General features: G+C 46.7%; 1 protein-coding gene across 4 annotated transcripts in view; it reads right to left on the bottom strand.

Annotated features, from left to right (window-relative positions):
* TULP4 (TUB like protein 4) overlaps positions 1 to 14,187 on the bottom strand; it is a 202,932-nt gene that overhangs the window by 14,831 nt on the left and 173,914 nt on the right. For all 4 annotated transcript variants that reach the window (XM_053914304.1, XM_053914303.2, XM_053914306.2 and 1 more), the window contains 5 exons: positions 13,238 to 13,462; positions 11,964 to 12,198; positions 5,596 to 5,740; positions 1,261 to 1,405; positions 162 to 255 (listed from right to left, as the gene is read on the bottom strand). In XM_053914304.1, coding sequence (XP_053770279.1) covers positions 162 to 255; positions 1,261 to 1,405; positions 5,596 to 5,740; positions 11,964 to 12,198; positions 13,238 to 13,462 — 844 coding nt within the window. The remainder of the gene's footprint in view (positions 1 to 161; positions 256 to 1,260; positions 1,406 to 5,595; positions 5,741 to 11,963; positions 12,199 to 13,237; positions 13,463 to 14,187) is intronic.

Below are 14,187 nucleotides of genomic sequence, written 5' to 3'. Positions count from 1 at the left end.
TAAGTCACAATGGCTGCAGTCAAAGTTTGGAGGTAAGACGCATGCTACTTTTTTGATGTCGACGAGCTCATTTTCTACTTTAGGCTCCCGAAGGTTGAAATTGTTTTTCGTGGTCTGAGTTCCAAATGGGACAGCAGGCAAAGAACAGAATGTGGTCTCACCTGCACCGAGGTTGGTCGGCAGGAAAGGAGCCAAGCCCACGATCTTAAATTTGGTTCCCCAGATGTTAGACGTAACCTGAGCAAGATAGTTGTGCTGTGGGAGGCAAAAAGGAAAAAACATCACTATCTCTTTCCGTATTTCCTATTAAATAAACACTTATTGCTTGAAAAGCCACAGGTGTTCACAGGCGGAAAGGGACATTCCCTACTTCATTCCATCTCTTTGAACGCCAGAAGCAAACTGCAGCATGTTGGACACCCGCTTTTACATGGGGTCTCACCAAGCTGCGCTTCTCAGGCTGGGAGTGTGAAGCAGGCGTGTCCCACTGTGTCTGCATGTGTGTCATTTCAAAAGGCCACAGTGGGTTCGGGGCTCCTTTACCTTCTCCTCTCCGTTCCCACGCTCACTGGACTGGAGAGGGCATCTGGCTCTGAATCCATTTTTATCCTTGATGTTTCTCCTGGAAATATCAGCTACACTGATACTACCCTGAAACTACCCACTTATCTGTTTTCTCAGTCAGTGAAGTCAAAAGAATTTAAAAAGCTATCACTGTGCCCAGCCATGCCTGCACGTGTGTGTGCAAAGGCAGTAAACAAAGCTGAATGAAACACAGCTCCCCAAAGACCCTGTGCCCCAATGGCGAAGATAAGGTGGGTAATTGTTTGCATACAAGGAAGTCACTGAGAAACAAGAGGCTTTGGAGTTACTGTGGATGAGCCAGGAAAGGAAGCCTTCCCGGAGGAGGAGGTGAAGTTAGGTCTGGAAGCGTGGAGGCTTCTAGTGACCCAGGCAGAGCAAAGGCACAAAGACAAGAAGAAACCAGGGGTGGCTCTGCCACATGGGGGGTGAGAGATGAGACATCTGAGGTTGCAAGTATGTCTGTGGGATGTGGAGCAGAGGTAACGGGCCTGCCTGGAGGCAGGGGTGGTAAGGAGGACAAATAGGCTCTAGTTATCTATACCAGTGCCTGGAGACACAGGGACAGGCACACAGAGGCGGGTAGCAAGGGTCCAGCCACCCCCAAGCACTCACCAGGAGGGGAAGAAGCACTGTGGCGCATCAGTGCACGTGACCAACCCAGAACCCAGACCCTACCTGAGTGATGTCTTCAAAGGGAAACTCTCTTCGTGTCAGGCCAGGTGAGCTGACGGAGGGCTTGCGAATGGGCAACCGTGGGGACCTGGACATCTCCTGAGCAGCCCTGGACAGCTTGGGAGACTTCCGAGCCTCGATGTTGATCCTGTGGAGATGAGGCAGGAAGGTCAGGTACTCACAGCAGGGAAGGCACGCCTGGCACACCACTTCATCTTCCAGCAGTCACCCATGGGTATCACATTCTTAGGAACCAAGCCCCTTAATTTAACCAAGTCCCTCCTGCCTGTTTTTGCTATATGAACAGGAAAAAAGAAGGACAGAGTTGTACACTGAATGACATTTAAAAATATATACAGTGAGATCAGATCAAGTGATTCATTTGTATGGAACCTCAAGAGAATTAACTATTTTTCACTTTCTCCTGACTTTTAATAAGGAAATGGCAGGTGGGAAGGTAAGAGTCATTTCTCACCTTATAGCCACAATGATTTTATAATCCCAGTACATTTGGATTTCAACAGACTTATGTAGAATTGCATGCCTGCGATATTTAAATCGAATGAGTTCTGCTGCCTTTTGATCCTTTGTTCTATCTGTGGTCCTCAGTTCCTTTGTCTGTAACATGGGGACACATGTGCTTACTGTCAGATGTCAGTCTACCCCAAAGAGAGTGTAATAAACACGAATACGGTACGGCTGATGACATTGTAGGAAAGAATAGCATTAAGCCTCACATACAGTGTTGGGCCTGGTAAGACATCTCGCACGCCCACAGGAGAGGAGGCCAGGAGACTGAGCTGGTTAAAGCTCTGAGTGAGGAGAGTAACCAGCCTGCTGCATGTGGGGGATTCAACGCAGGGAAGGACAGAAGGAAGGGCTAATTATGGGGATAGCAACATCCAGAAACCTTAAAAGGGCATTCCCAGGTGAAGGATTTAGTTGCTTAATGTGTTACATGTCCTCTCTGCTTAAGTATTGATAATAGGAAAAGCTGAAACACCACAGAGTGTAGGAACATTCACAATTTTATTTGTAATTTTAACAAACTTAGAACAAAGATGAAAAAGTAAATCAACCAGATCGCTGTAGCAAGTGGATAGCTATATGGGACAGAATGAACATTTACCTCTAACTCCCACTATACACAAACATTAACCTGAGATCTAAGTGTGAAAGCTAAAACTATAAAGCTTCTGGAATGCCTCCTGACCTCACAGTAGACATAGATTTCCTAAATAAGGCACAAAAAGCACTAACCACAATAGAAGAAATCCACACATGTTTTAGACTAAATGGCAGTATATGCCTGACAAAGGAGTCACAGCTAGAATACAGAATCTTACAACTCAATACAGGCAAAACTACTCTACAAAAAATGCACCGAAGACTTCAACAGACACTTCACAAAGGAAGATGCCCGAATGGCCAATAAAGATATAAAAAGCTTCTTGGCATCATCGATCACTGGAGATATTAGGGTTAAACTACAACGAGGTATCACTGCACACCCACTAGAATGGGTAACATTACTTTTTAGACGTGACCACTGCAGGTGAGCGTGAGAGCAGCTGGCACTCTCATGCACTGCTGATGGGGACTCACAACAGCACAGGCACTTGGGAACACTGTTTGGCACTTTCCCCTAAAGGTAAATATGTATCCAGCCCATGCCCTGCAGCTTCCCCTTCTAAGTACATGTCCACAAAAAGACGTGTATAAGGAGGTGCACAGTGGTTTCATTCATCACAGCCCAAAACTGTAAACCACCGAATATCCAGGAATTGGAAATAGCACAAACTGTAGTACATTCACTACCATGGACTTCCATAGCACGAAAAAGGGAAAACTACTGATAGACACAACAGCGTGAGTAAACCTCAGAATCATTATACTGAGCAAAAAAGAGAAAAGAGGACATATTGTTTAGCTCCATTTATGTGAAGATCACGAGGAAGCAAAATTAATCTATGGTGACAGAACTTAGGACAGTGATTAATCTAGAAAGCAGGTATCAGGAGTTCTGGCCAAGATGGAGGCGTAGGTACATACGCTTCACTTCCTCACACAACCAAAAAAAGGATAACAACCAATATAAAAACAAAAAATAACCAGAGCTGCCAGAAAACTGAACTGTATGGAAGTCCGACAACCAAGGAATAAAAGAAGAAACATTCAACTAGACTGCCTAGACTGCACCACAATACAGTGAGGTGGGGTGCCCCGCCCTGGTGAACACCTAAGGCTCTGTCTCTTACAATGTAACATGTGCGCCAAGACAAATAAATATGGCCCAAATGAAAGAACAGATCAAAACTCCAGAAAAAGAACTAAGCAATGAGGATATAGACAACCTATCAGATGTAGGGTTCAAAACACTGGTAATCAGGATGCTCACAGAAATGGTTGAGTATGCTCATAAAATAAAGGAAGGAATGAATGCTATACAAAGTGAAACATAGAAAAAATACAGGGAACCAACAGAGAAGGGAAGGAACCAGGACTCAAATCATTGATTTGGACCAGAAAGAAGAAATAAACATCTAACCAGAACAGAATGAAGAAAAATAATTCAAAAAAGTGAAGAGAGGCTGAGGATCCTCTGGGACAATTTTAAATGTTCCAATATCTGAATCACAGGGGTGCCAGGAGAAGAGGAAGAGCAAGAAACCGAAAATTTATTTGAACAAATAATGAAGGAAAACTTCCCCAATCCGGTGAAGGAACTAGACATGCGAGTCCAGGATTTTCAGAGTCCTGAAGAAGTTGGATCCAAGAAGAAACACACCAAGACACATCATAATTAAGCTACCCAAGACTAAAGATAGGAGAGAATCTTAAAAGCAGCAAGAGAAAAGGAGACAGTTACCTACAAAGGAGTTCCCATGAGACTATCAGCTGATTTTTCAAAAGAAACCTTGCAGGCAAGAAGGGGCTGGAAAGAAGTATTCAAAAGTCATGAAAATCAAGGACCTACACCCAAGATTACTCTATCCAGCAAAGCTATCATTTAGAATGGAAGGGCAGATAAAGTGCTTCCCGGATAAGGTGAAGTTAAAGGAGTTGATCATCACCAAGCCCTTATTATATGAAATGTTAAAGGGACTTATCCAAGAAATAGAAGACAATCAAAAACTATGAATAGTAAAATGAAAACAAATTCACAACTATCAACAACTGAACCTAAAAAAAAAAAAAAAGACAAAAACAAAAACTAAGCAAACAACTAGAACAGGAACAGAATCACAGAAATGAAGATCACATGGAGGGTTATCAGTGGGGAGGGGGAGAATGAGGGAAAAAGGTACAGGGAATAACAAGCATAATTGGTAGGCACGAAATAGACAGGGGGAGGTTAAGAATAGTATGGGAAATGAAAAGCCAAAGAACTTATATGCACGACCCACGGACATGAACTAATAAGCAGGAGCCGCAGGGAAATGGTGGAAGAAGGGGGAGTGCAGGGCAAAGGGGGATAAGGAGGAAAAAAAAACGGGACAACTATAATAGCATAATCAATAAAATATACTTAAAAAATAGGGAGCAGGTATCAGATGGGAGGGGCACAGGAACTGTCGAGGATGATGGAATGTTAACTTCAACTGGGTAGTGAGTACACTGCCTTACTGAATGAGTTATGTGTTTATAATCTGGACAGGTATGTATCTGTATGCCAACTGTACTTTCATCTTGCACAGCATCACAGAATTTAGAGCTAGAAGGGGTCTTAGTGAAGATCCGGTCTATCATGAACTTCTACAGACAAGGACACTGGTCTAGTTCAGGCTTTGTCCATTCACGCAGGGGCGGAGCCAGGATGAGAAAGGCGAAGCTTCTCATCTGTGACACCACAGCCTTTCCACTTACTCTGAGCTCTTCACCATTCTTTAAAACAAACCGTTAGGGCCTAAAGTTTTCTTTGGTTTACTATTTTTTCCCCAATTACAGCATTAATGGGCATTGAATTTGGCATTCTCTCCAACACATTATTTATACTGTAAAACCTTTTTCTAATTTTTCTCAAACTGGAAGAAAAAATAAGTAAGCCAGGGAGCTCTGGCCACCTCATGCCACCTACCACCAGCTCTGACCCTTAGAGTAGTCCTGGAGTTTAGCAAACTTCCTACTGGGTGTCTTTTTCTGCCCCGGAGAACTGAGAAAGGAGAGCCGTGACCACTGCAGGCTGACCTTCCCGAAGAAAGGCAGGGATGCGGTTTCACGGTCTCGTGGTCTCATGCTCTCCTGCGGTTGGTTTCAAGAGGGTTCTGCTGCAGGCACAACACAGGTACACCTCCAGGGACACAAAAAAGAGGCAAACACCCCGAGAAGCAAGATTACCGTGGGAGTTTGGGTGACTTGCTCGCTTGGGAGATTTTGGGAGATTTCTTGGCAGCCCAGTCATCGCTCAGTTCGATGTCACTGGAGTCCGAGCAGTTACAGCTGTCGACCACGGTAGACATCAGGCTGTTCCCATAGAGTTCATCTGGGAAGACACCAACCGGCAAGTTTAAGGGAAGTGACGTTAGAGCCTAATAATGACCATTACTAGAAACTAAAGGGCAGAATGACTCTACGGGCCATCATTTTAAGTTTAGAAAGTGAAATAGAAAGGAGTAAAAGCATTGTTTTCCTTTGACATGTTTACACAATTATTACACTTTCTAAGCAAAGGTAGGCAATTACTTCTACATTTATGAAAATGGGCATGGTATTTTAACGCCCTGGAATGTACCAAATAGTCTGGCACTTTACTGTGCCAATAGCTGAAACCAAAACGGCTTCATAGTCACCTTCACGACACACCAGGCGTCACAGGCTTTCAGGCTGCCCAGAACCCGAGTGAGGGGCCTACTGAGTCACTGACTGCTCGAAGAACGTGCTTCTGACCTGGGACCTGGGAAGGTCCTTGTTGGCTCTGGGCCTGCTCTAGACCAGAGACCTGCCAGAGCTGCTTATGTCTGCCTTGCAGTACAGTCTGCTGCATTGCCCCGCCACAGGCCTGCTATCCCAGGATGAAGCTGCCTGCAGTGGCTGAAGGGAAGTTCTGTGCAGTAGGACGTTCAGGGCAGCCTGAGTTCTGCTGAGAGTACCAGTATAGGAGACACTCAAGCTACCTGTGCGAACTGACCATCAGGCGGAGGATGAGAGGCCCCATGGCAGAAGGCGATGTGCACCAAGGTGGAGCCATCACAGAACTGCTAAGCAGACAAAGTTCATGCCTGACACCCTCGTCGAAACCCCTTCTCCTTTGCTCCCTTCCTTCCTCATACCCCATCACATCCCTTCACTACCCAAAACCCTGCTCTTCCCTGCCCCCCAGGTCTGCCCTCACTGAAAGCACCTCATTCTTCAAAAATCACTCTCTTTTGCTGACTAAAGCTTCATTCCCTCAAGGCTCCAAGAACCTTACCAGGAAATAAAAAAGACAAATCAATCACAGTGAAATAATTTATAGGGGAGTGAATTTACCAGTCAAAAGGTCTGCTTGCATTTAAAAGGATGAGTTTGTTAATCCAATCTGATCTCAAAATTTCTGAACATATGGAGGTGACACCTGTGAACAGGAGCCTCTCTGAGGCCACTGGAGGCAGGGCAGAGCAGCCTGGCACAAATGTGGAAGAGGCTGGCTGGCACCCAGTCACTGGTACTACAGCAGCCCTTGTTGAACCACCCACCGAATCAGAAGGCACAAGTCTTGGCTCCAGCAAGCGACAGTGGTGTGCCTCTGAATTTGATCAAAAAAAAGGCTTCGTTCGTGTGTCCTGAGCAGTGCTTATTTAGTTAATTCAAGAGTCACTGGATCAGAGGAAGCTTGGCTATAATTCAAACATGCAGGTAAGGCCACAGAATGCTTCCATATGTCCATAAACATAGAGCCAGTCTACCGACTTGAGGAAATTCAGTAGGGCGTCATCTACTTACTCCCTGACCTTCTTGCTAATGCCACAAATGCTATATGCCATACCATTGCTCTTTTCCAATGGTATGGGGCTGTACACTGTTGGGGCTGCTACACATACTGGGCAACTTACAAACAACAAAACTTATTTCACACAGTTCTGGAGGCTGGAAGTCTGAGATCAGGGTACCAGCATGGTCGGATTCTAGTCCATGAGTTGGGTTGCAGACTGCTGACTTCTTGCTGTGTCCTCACATGGCAGAAGGGGCTGGCATCTTTCTGAAGCCACTTTTATGAGGCACTAACATCTTGATTATAAAAGGTCCATCCACCCTTATGATCTAGTAACCTCCCAAAGGCCTGACCTCCAAATATGGTCACATTGGGCATTAGGATTTTCCACATGTGAATTTGAATGGGGGGAGAGAGAAGCACTCACCACTAATTTCTGGTCTGTCTCCCCAACTAGTGTGTAAACTCCCCGGAGGAAGGAGCTGCTTGTCTTGCCTTCTGCTGTAACCACAGAGATGAAAACAACTCCAGGGACTCGATAAATACTTCCTGACAGAAAAATGTGGTCCGTGCTGCTGCCTGGCTGCATCCCACACCAACCGCAACAGAATCCTGGGGAGTGGGGGTGGGCACTAGTGACTGCTAATGCTCCCAGGGGGTTCCCATGAGCAGGCAAGGCTGCGGACCAATCATCTAGGAGCCCGGTGAGGACCCCCCCCACAGAATGGACTTAAAGGGGTACACGAGGAAAGACAGCGGCTCTCTGCGCACAGGCCCTGAGCCCTGCTTGTCTGCCACCTGCCAGAAGCCAACACTGCCAGAAATTCAGTGCCCCACAGCACAGCCACAGGCCAGGGGGCCAGGGCTGGCACCCAAATGTGTGTCTTGGTTCTACAGATGCAATGTCATCAACTTATTATGGAAATTCTGGAACAAACATCCGAGATGGACAAAAATGTACGTCGGCATTGCTGTTTGAGAACCCAAGTTTGCATTACACTATGTGGGGCTTCACATCCCAATTTTGTCAGTTTTCAAGAATGTGCTTTTTTCATCTGGGGTGGATTAAAGGCTTTTCAAAATATGCGACGACCTGAATCAGATATATTACTAGAATTTTAAAAAGTCTTTAAACACAGCTTTAAGTACTTCAAAACATTTAAAGTTCTGTCCCATAACAAAACATCGCACGTTAGAGGGCTTCAACAATGGTGCGGGAGGCTGGGAGCCTGAAACCCAGGTGTCCGCACGGTGGGTTCCTGGTGAGGGCTCTCACATGGAAGGGATCTCTTCCTCAGCGTGTGGGTGCATACAGAGATCTCTCTTCCTCTTCTTACAAGGTCACCAATCCTATTGCATGGGGACCCTGGGCTTACAGCTTCATTTAATTTGAATTACCCCCTAAAAGCCATACCTAGAAAAACAGTCACATTGAGGGTTAGAACTTCAACATATGAAATTGGAAGGACACAATTCTGTTCCCAGCATATTGCCCCTATTTCCCCCTCAAATCCAAGACTTCTGACAGCCTCCCTTCATCTCCTCCTATGTGGATAGGAGAGAATTTTCCAAATCTTCAAATTCTAGTTCCTTTTCTTAACAATCCCTTCTTTGATTTGTCTCTTTCCTTTTTCATTTTACTATAAGCAGTCAGGAGCAATCAAGCTACTCTTTCAGAACTGCTTAGAAATCTCATCAGTTAAAAACCCAGTTTCACTGGTTTGTAAGTTTTACCTTCCACAAAACCCCAGAACGCAGTTCAGCCAAGTTCTTTGCTACTTGGACCATCACTTTCCTCCAGTCTCCAGTAACATTTTTCTCCGTTCTGTCTCAGACTTCACCAGAAGCTTCCCTAGCGACCATATTTCTAGCAGGTACTGGAAAACTCTTCATTCCAGCCTCCTTTACCCAGACTCAGTTCCAAAGCTGCTATCACATTTTTAGGTATTTGCTACAAGCTGCACCCCACTTCTCAGTAAGAAAATCTATTAGCTGGGGTTCCCACAGAAACAGAACCAATGGGAGATAAATATCACCCCCCCCCATACACACACACAGTGAGAGAGGGAGAATGTAGAAATGGCTGTGAGATGATGGAGGCGATCAGGGGCCAGCAGGGCTGGGCTGCAGGCTCACAGACACACATTTCCCCGCTCCGTGCTGACACGGCCTTTGTGATGGGTACGTGTGGAAAGCGGGGGAGCTCTCCCTCTTTCTTTTCTTGTAAGGCCACCAACACTACTGGATTAGGACCCTACCCTTATGACCTCCTTTAACCTTAGTTACCCCCTAAAAAAACCCTGTCTCAAAATATAGTCACACTGGGTTAGGGATTCAACATGTTAACCTGGGGTGAGGGTGGAGGGTGGGGGGGGGGTTGTGGGGGAGCATAGTTCAGTCCATGGCAAGCTCTGACGGAAGATTCCTTTCGAAAATTTGTGGATTTTTGCCAAAAAATGTATTGGGATTCAGGTTACCTATTATAAAAATACACACTGGTGGTTTTGAGGAACACATTTGTTAAGTTACTTGGAGGATACTGACAACAGTGGAACTCACACACTAGAGCACAAGTCACCTGGGCACCCATTAAGTCACAGACTTCTAGGCGTACCCCAGCCCTGCTGAATGGACAGACATAAGGGGCAGGCCCAGAGCATCCCAGGTGACAGGCAGGGAGGTGGGGGAACAATGACGTGGAGGCCTGACTTAATTGGCTTCTGCCGATGAGAAATTTCTGGCTTCTGAGAGTCTGGAATCTTATCCTTCCCTGAACCAGCTTCCATATACCATTCAGTTGGCGATTAGTCATATTCTGCCTTGTGATATGTCTTCTATTTTTGTCTTGAGGTATTTAAATCTTGACTTTTTTATTAAATTTCCCAAGTGTTAAGCTGTCTTATCACCTAGAGGGGATTATAAGTGCTTGAGAGCAGACACCTGGCATTTCTTCACGACACAGGAGACTCAAGGACAGTGTATAAACCAGCACTGAATACGTATTGTTGATTTACTCTGCTTTACACTGTTTCCATGCTTTTAATTACAAAAACAAAACACCTTTTCCCCAAGGACTGTGAGCAATCAAGGCAGGGTGTGTTTGCAGTGAGCTGAGAGAGTGAACACTGAAGAGGTGGTACTGGGGCCAGGCTCCCGCCCTGGCTTCAGTGCCCTCCAGCACACCTGCCTGCCTGTCCTGCCCTGTTTTTAGTGGGGACATATGCCCCCATGGGGACCGAAGCAAGCTCTTCATGAGGGTTGAAGGGTTTCCTTCAATACTTAATGCAAGTGCAGGTTTCGTGAAATTGTATACACGGGAGGAACCTTAGCGACAATGACATTGGATGAGAAGGCGAGATGCATGCTGCGGTCCGTTACCTTCCCACATCCTCCCTTCCTTTGGTCACTTCCAATCATCAACCCTCCTTTAGTCACCTCTAATCATCAATGACTCCCCTCCTCCTCCATCTCCCAAAACCACATTTTCCTTCTGAGTTCATACCCACTGCCTTCCTGGATTTCTCACTTTGCTTCCTTCCTTCTGAATCTCCTCTCCCCTCTTTTCCACCTGCCGCCCTATCAGCCCCCATTTCTTCTACTCAGTCTCCCTGTTCTTGGTACAAATTCATCACATGAGTCAAAAAACAAAAAAAAGTCCAATTAAATACTGGAATGGGCAAGTGAGCCCATGGCACTGTGGCACTGGGATAACTCTGGTCATAACACACGTCACAGCACCTTCAGGGACGTAATGAGGGGCACAGGCCAGTCTACTGGGAAGGAGAGTGAATGGGAGTTGAGGTGTGGGAAGGGCCAGTACAAAACTAATGCAAACAGCCCTAGTTTAACTCTTGTTATTTCGAGGTCAGGCGCTTGCCAGGCACTGGGGGCACAGAGATGACTTGGTTCCCTCCCTCCAGGACCTCAAGATTTGGGGGCAGATAGAGCCCCAGAAAGACTACTGTGTGCTTCCCAGGATCCCAGCAGCTCAGTTGGCAGGTGACAGGCACAGATGACAATGTTCAGCCTGTTCTTGGGGCTGAGCAAAATTTCACAGGGGGCAGCAAAATGTTTGAGCTGGCAGGTACTGCTGACGGGCACTCAGGCCTCAACAATCACTGGCTGAGGACAATGGGCAGGCATTGCTGCAACAAACGAAAAGGACAAAGTCCTTCCCTCTGGAAGCTCTCAAAGCAGAGCTGCAGAGACACATGCGCAGTGAGCACCTGGAGGACACCTGAGTGATGATGTTCAGGTAGAGGAGAGGATTCTAGAAGGAAGGACTTACTCATCATGCAAGATCTTTACAAATAAGTAAGGAATTTTCTTTGGTAATCAGCTAAAAAGCAGTCGACGGTCTAAGGGATAGAAGCAAGACTGTACCAGGAGGCTGAGGAGCAGGCTGCAGGTTAGGGAGTTTCGATTCTGTCATTGGCTGGGGGTAGGGGACAGAGACCAACCTCTCTGTGATGTGCAGGTCGTCTCCACAGTACGCCCAGGCCCTCACTGAGCACTATCCCCTGGAAGAGGAGGCTGTCGCTCTGGAGCCCTGTACCAGCTTCCCCTTCACAGATAGCCCCAACCACAGGAAGCCTCCTGAAATGCTGTTAAAAGTCCCATCAAAAAGTACACTTTAAGCACTGTTAACCTCAATAGGATTTTGGAAATGGAGTATTTCTGAGGATGTTCCATGCTAGCCCACACAGGCTCACATTTCAAAATTGGTCATTCTCGTGTCATGGGTTATCAGGAACCACACCTGACAACTAGGTCGTCAGGCAGTGAGGGGACCCACCTGATTTACTATCCGTCCGGGGGTCCATGATGACAAACTCTGGCCGCAGCTTGCTGATGCGCCTCCCCTTGAGGATGGGCACAAGCCCACCCAGGTACTCAAGGTAGAGGGTGTAGCATGGGCCGCCGACCTCTGGGTCGTCCTCCGTGCGCTTCATGGTGCAGTGCAGACGCTCATTGCCAGCCGAAGGGTAGCTGACAAAGTCTCGCATGTTGTTGGGGTCTGGAATTGGGGGCTGGAGGCAGAACATGATAGAAAGGAGAGAGCGTGGGCTCACTGCTTACTCTAACAAGCACTGCCTGTCAGCCTGACTAGGGGTGGTTAACTACGTGCATTAAATAGTAATTTATAACTGTGGGTGGACGTCAGAATAACGTGGGAGCTCTAAAAAAAAAAAATACCTGAGCCAAGATCCCAACTCAGACAATGAAACTGGAATCTCTGGGGCATGGGCCTCAGCATGTGTATGTTCTAAAAACTCCCCAGGTAATTCCAATGTGCAGCCAGGTTGAGAATTGCAAAGCAAATTGAAAGAGAAAAAAAAAAATCACAAAGAGACTCTAAAACTCTGATGTTCTAGGAAAAAGTAATCAATGAGTCAATCTAATACTTAGAAGCAGAGACAGAACACAAAGAAAAGAATGCAGAACAGAACCTAAGGTTAAAGGGAAACCCACACCTGAACAGCCCCTGGCAGGTACATACCACACACTATCATGAAAACAGAGCGGTTTTCAAGTTACGATCAGTATGCAGATGGCTGACAGTGAGTGCTGGGTGGGGGCTGCTCCTCCTCAGCACAGAGGTGAGGGTGGCAGGCCCTAAAATTGGACTGGGGTTCAATCCTGCCCATTCCCCTACACAGCTATGGAGAAAATCACTCAACTTCTAGAAACATGTTTCTTGCTTTTTCAAGTGGGAACAGCAGGAGAATCTGCCAGGAAGTCAGGACTGAATGAGACAGACTGACCATCAGGAGGACACAGCACTCGAGCTCAGAGGCTGCCTTTGCCAAGACACAGCCAACGCCCGCCTCACGAGGCGAGTCCCCCATGGACACACTGAAGATGATGCACATGTGGAAAAATGCGGCGGAACTCTGCAGGGCCGCACGCCTTCTCTACCCAGACTCTTGTCAAGGGGAGACCATGTCTGTGCTCCTGCTCTGGGATTATCAGCCGCCTTCCCTGTCTTTGCCCTCCTTTCTGCAAGGGTGGAGAGGAGGAGGAGGAGGAGGGGGAGTGTGAAAGGGAAGAGAGGGGGGAAGGCTCTACCTTGATAGTGGGGATGAAGGCAGTGGAGAGGTAGGAGCAGAGGCGGGGGGGCAGGGCCAACTTGCTGACATCCTTGTCTTCTCTCAGGGCACTGGCAATGGCCTGCTGGCACAACAGCTGCAGGCTGGACACCCGGTGCTCCACACGTACCACGTACAGGGCCGGTCCTGATGCCATCAGCAGCCTGGAGTCCCGGTGGCCCCAGCAGATGGAGATGATGGGGCGCTGCCAGAAAGTGAAGGGAGACCTCATGTAAGCTTTTGCTCTTAGAAGCAAAGAAAGATCATGCACGCTTGTCTCAAGCAAAATAAAGTGACCTAGTAGTTTTTGAGAATATTGGTTTTAACAAGTACAAGAGAGAATGCTTAATACTATACTATGAAAACTCAGTACTTTTACTGAAAAATGCTTAGATCCTAAGTACAGAGTATTGGAATAGTTTTACAAAGTTCTTTTACATTTACTATCTCATTTAAGTTGGTGCCACAAAATCTAACGTAGCTCTGTGTAACAACATTTCTACCAGAAGATGCAATCAGCTTAGTGCTCAGTAATCCACATTCCTTACTAACAGCTGTGATTATCTGGATCTCCAAATAACCGGAGGTGGTTCCCATGGCTTGGGCTGGTGGTAAGGATGTGGACCAGATGGTCCTTCCCTTTTTTCCTGATAGGGAGCATTTTAGAGTCAAATCAACACTGGATTAGGGGCAGAAGCTGTGTGACCTGGGGGCTATTACATAATCCCTGCAAGTCTACTTTCTCATGAGTCAGTGGGAGCTGTGAACATTAGAGATGAAAGATGTCAAAGAGTCCCTGGGATCTAACCCACACATCAAGTCCCCATTATTCTTCGCCATCACCGAGCTGATGGGGCCGAGAGAAAGTGGAGAGCTACCTGGAAGGAGGAAAGGGAGGAGAGCACAGTTTCTGGGATGGCCTCTCTGGGG

Source organism: Desmodus rotundus, chromosome 11 (genome assembly GCF_022682495.2).
Source record: "Desmodus rotundus isolate HL8 chromosome 11, HLdesRot8A.1, whole genome shotgun sequence".
NCBI lineage: Eukaryota > Metazoa > Chordata > Mammalia > Chiroptera > Phyllostomidae > Desmodus > Desmodus rotundus.
Note: the sequence above shows the minus strand (reverse complement) of the source record. Positions and strands in the feature narration are given on the sequence as shown.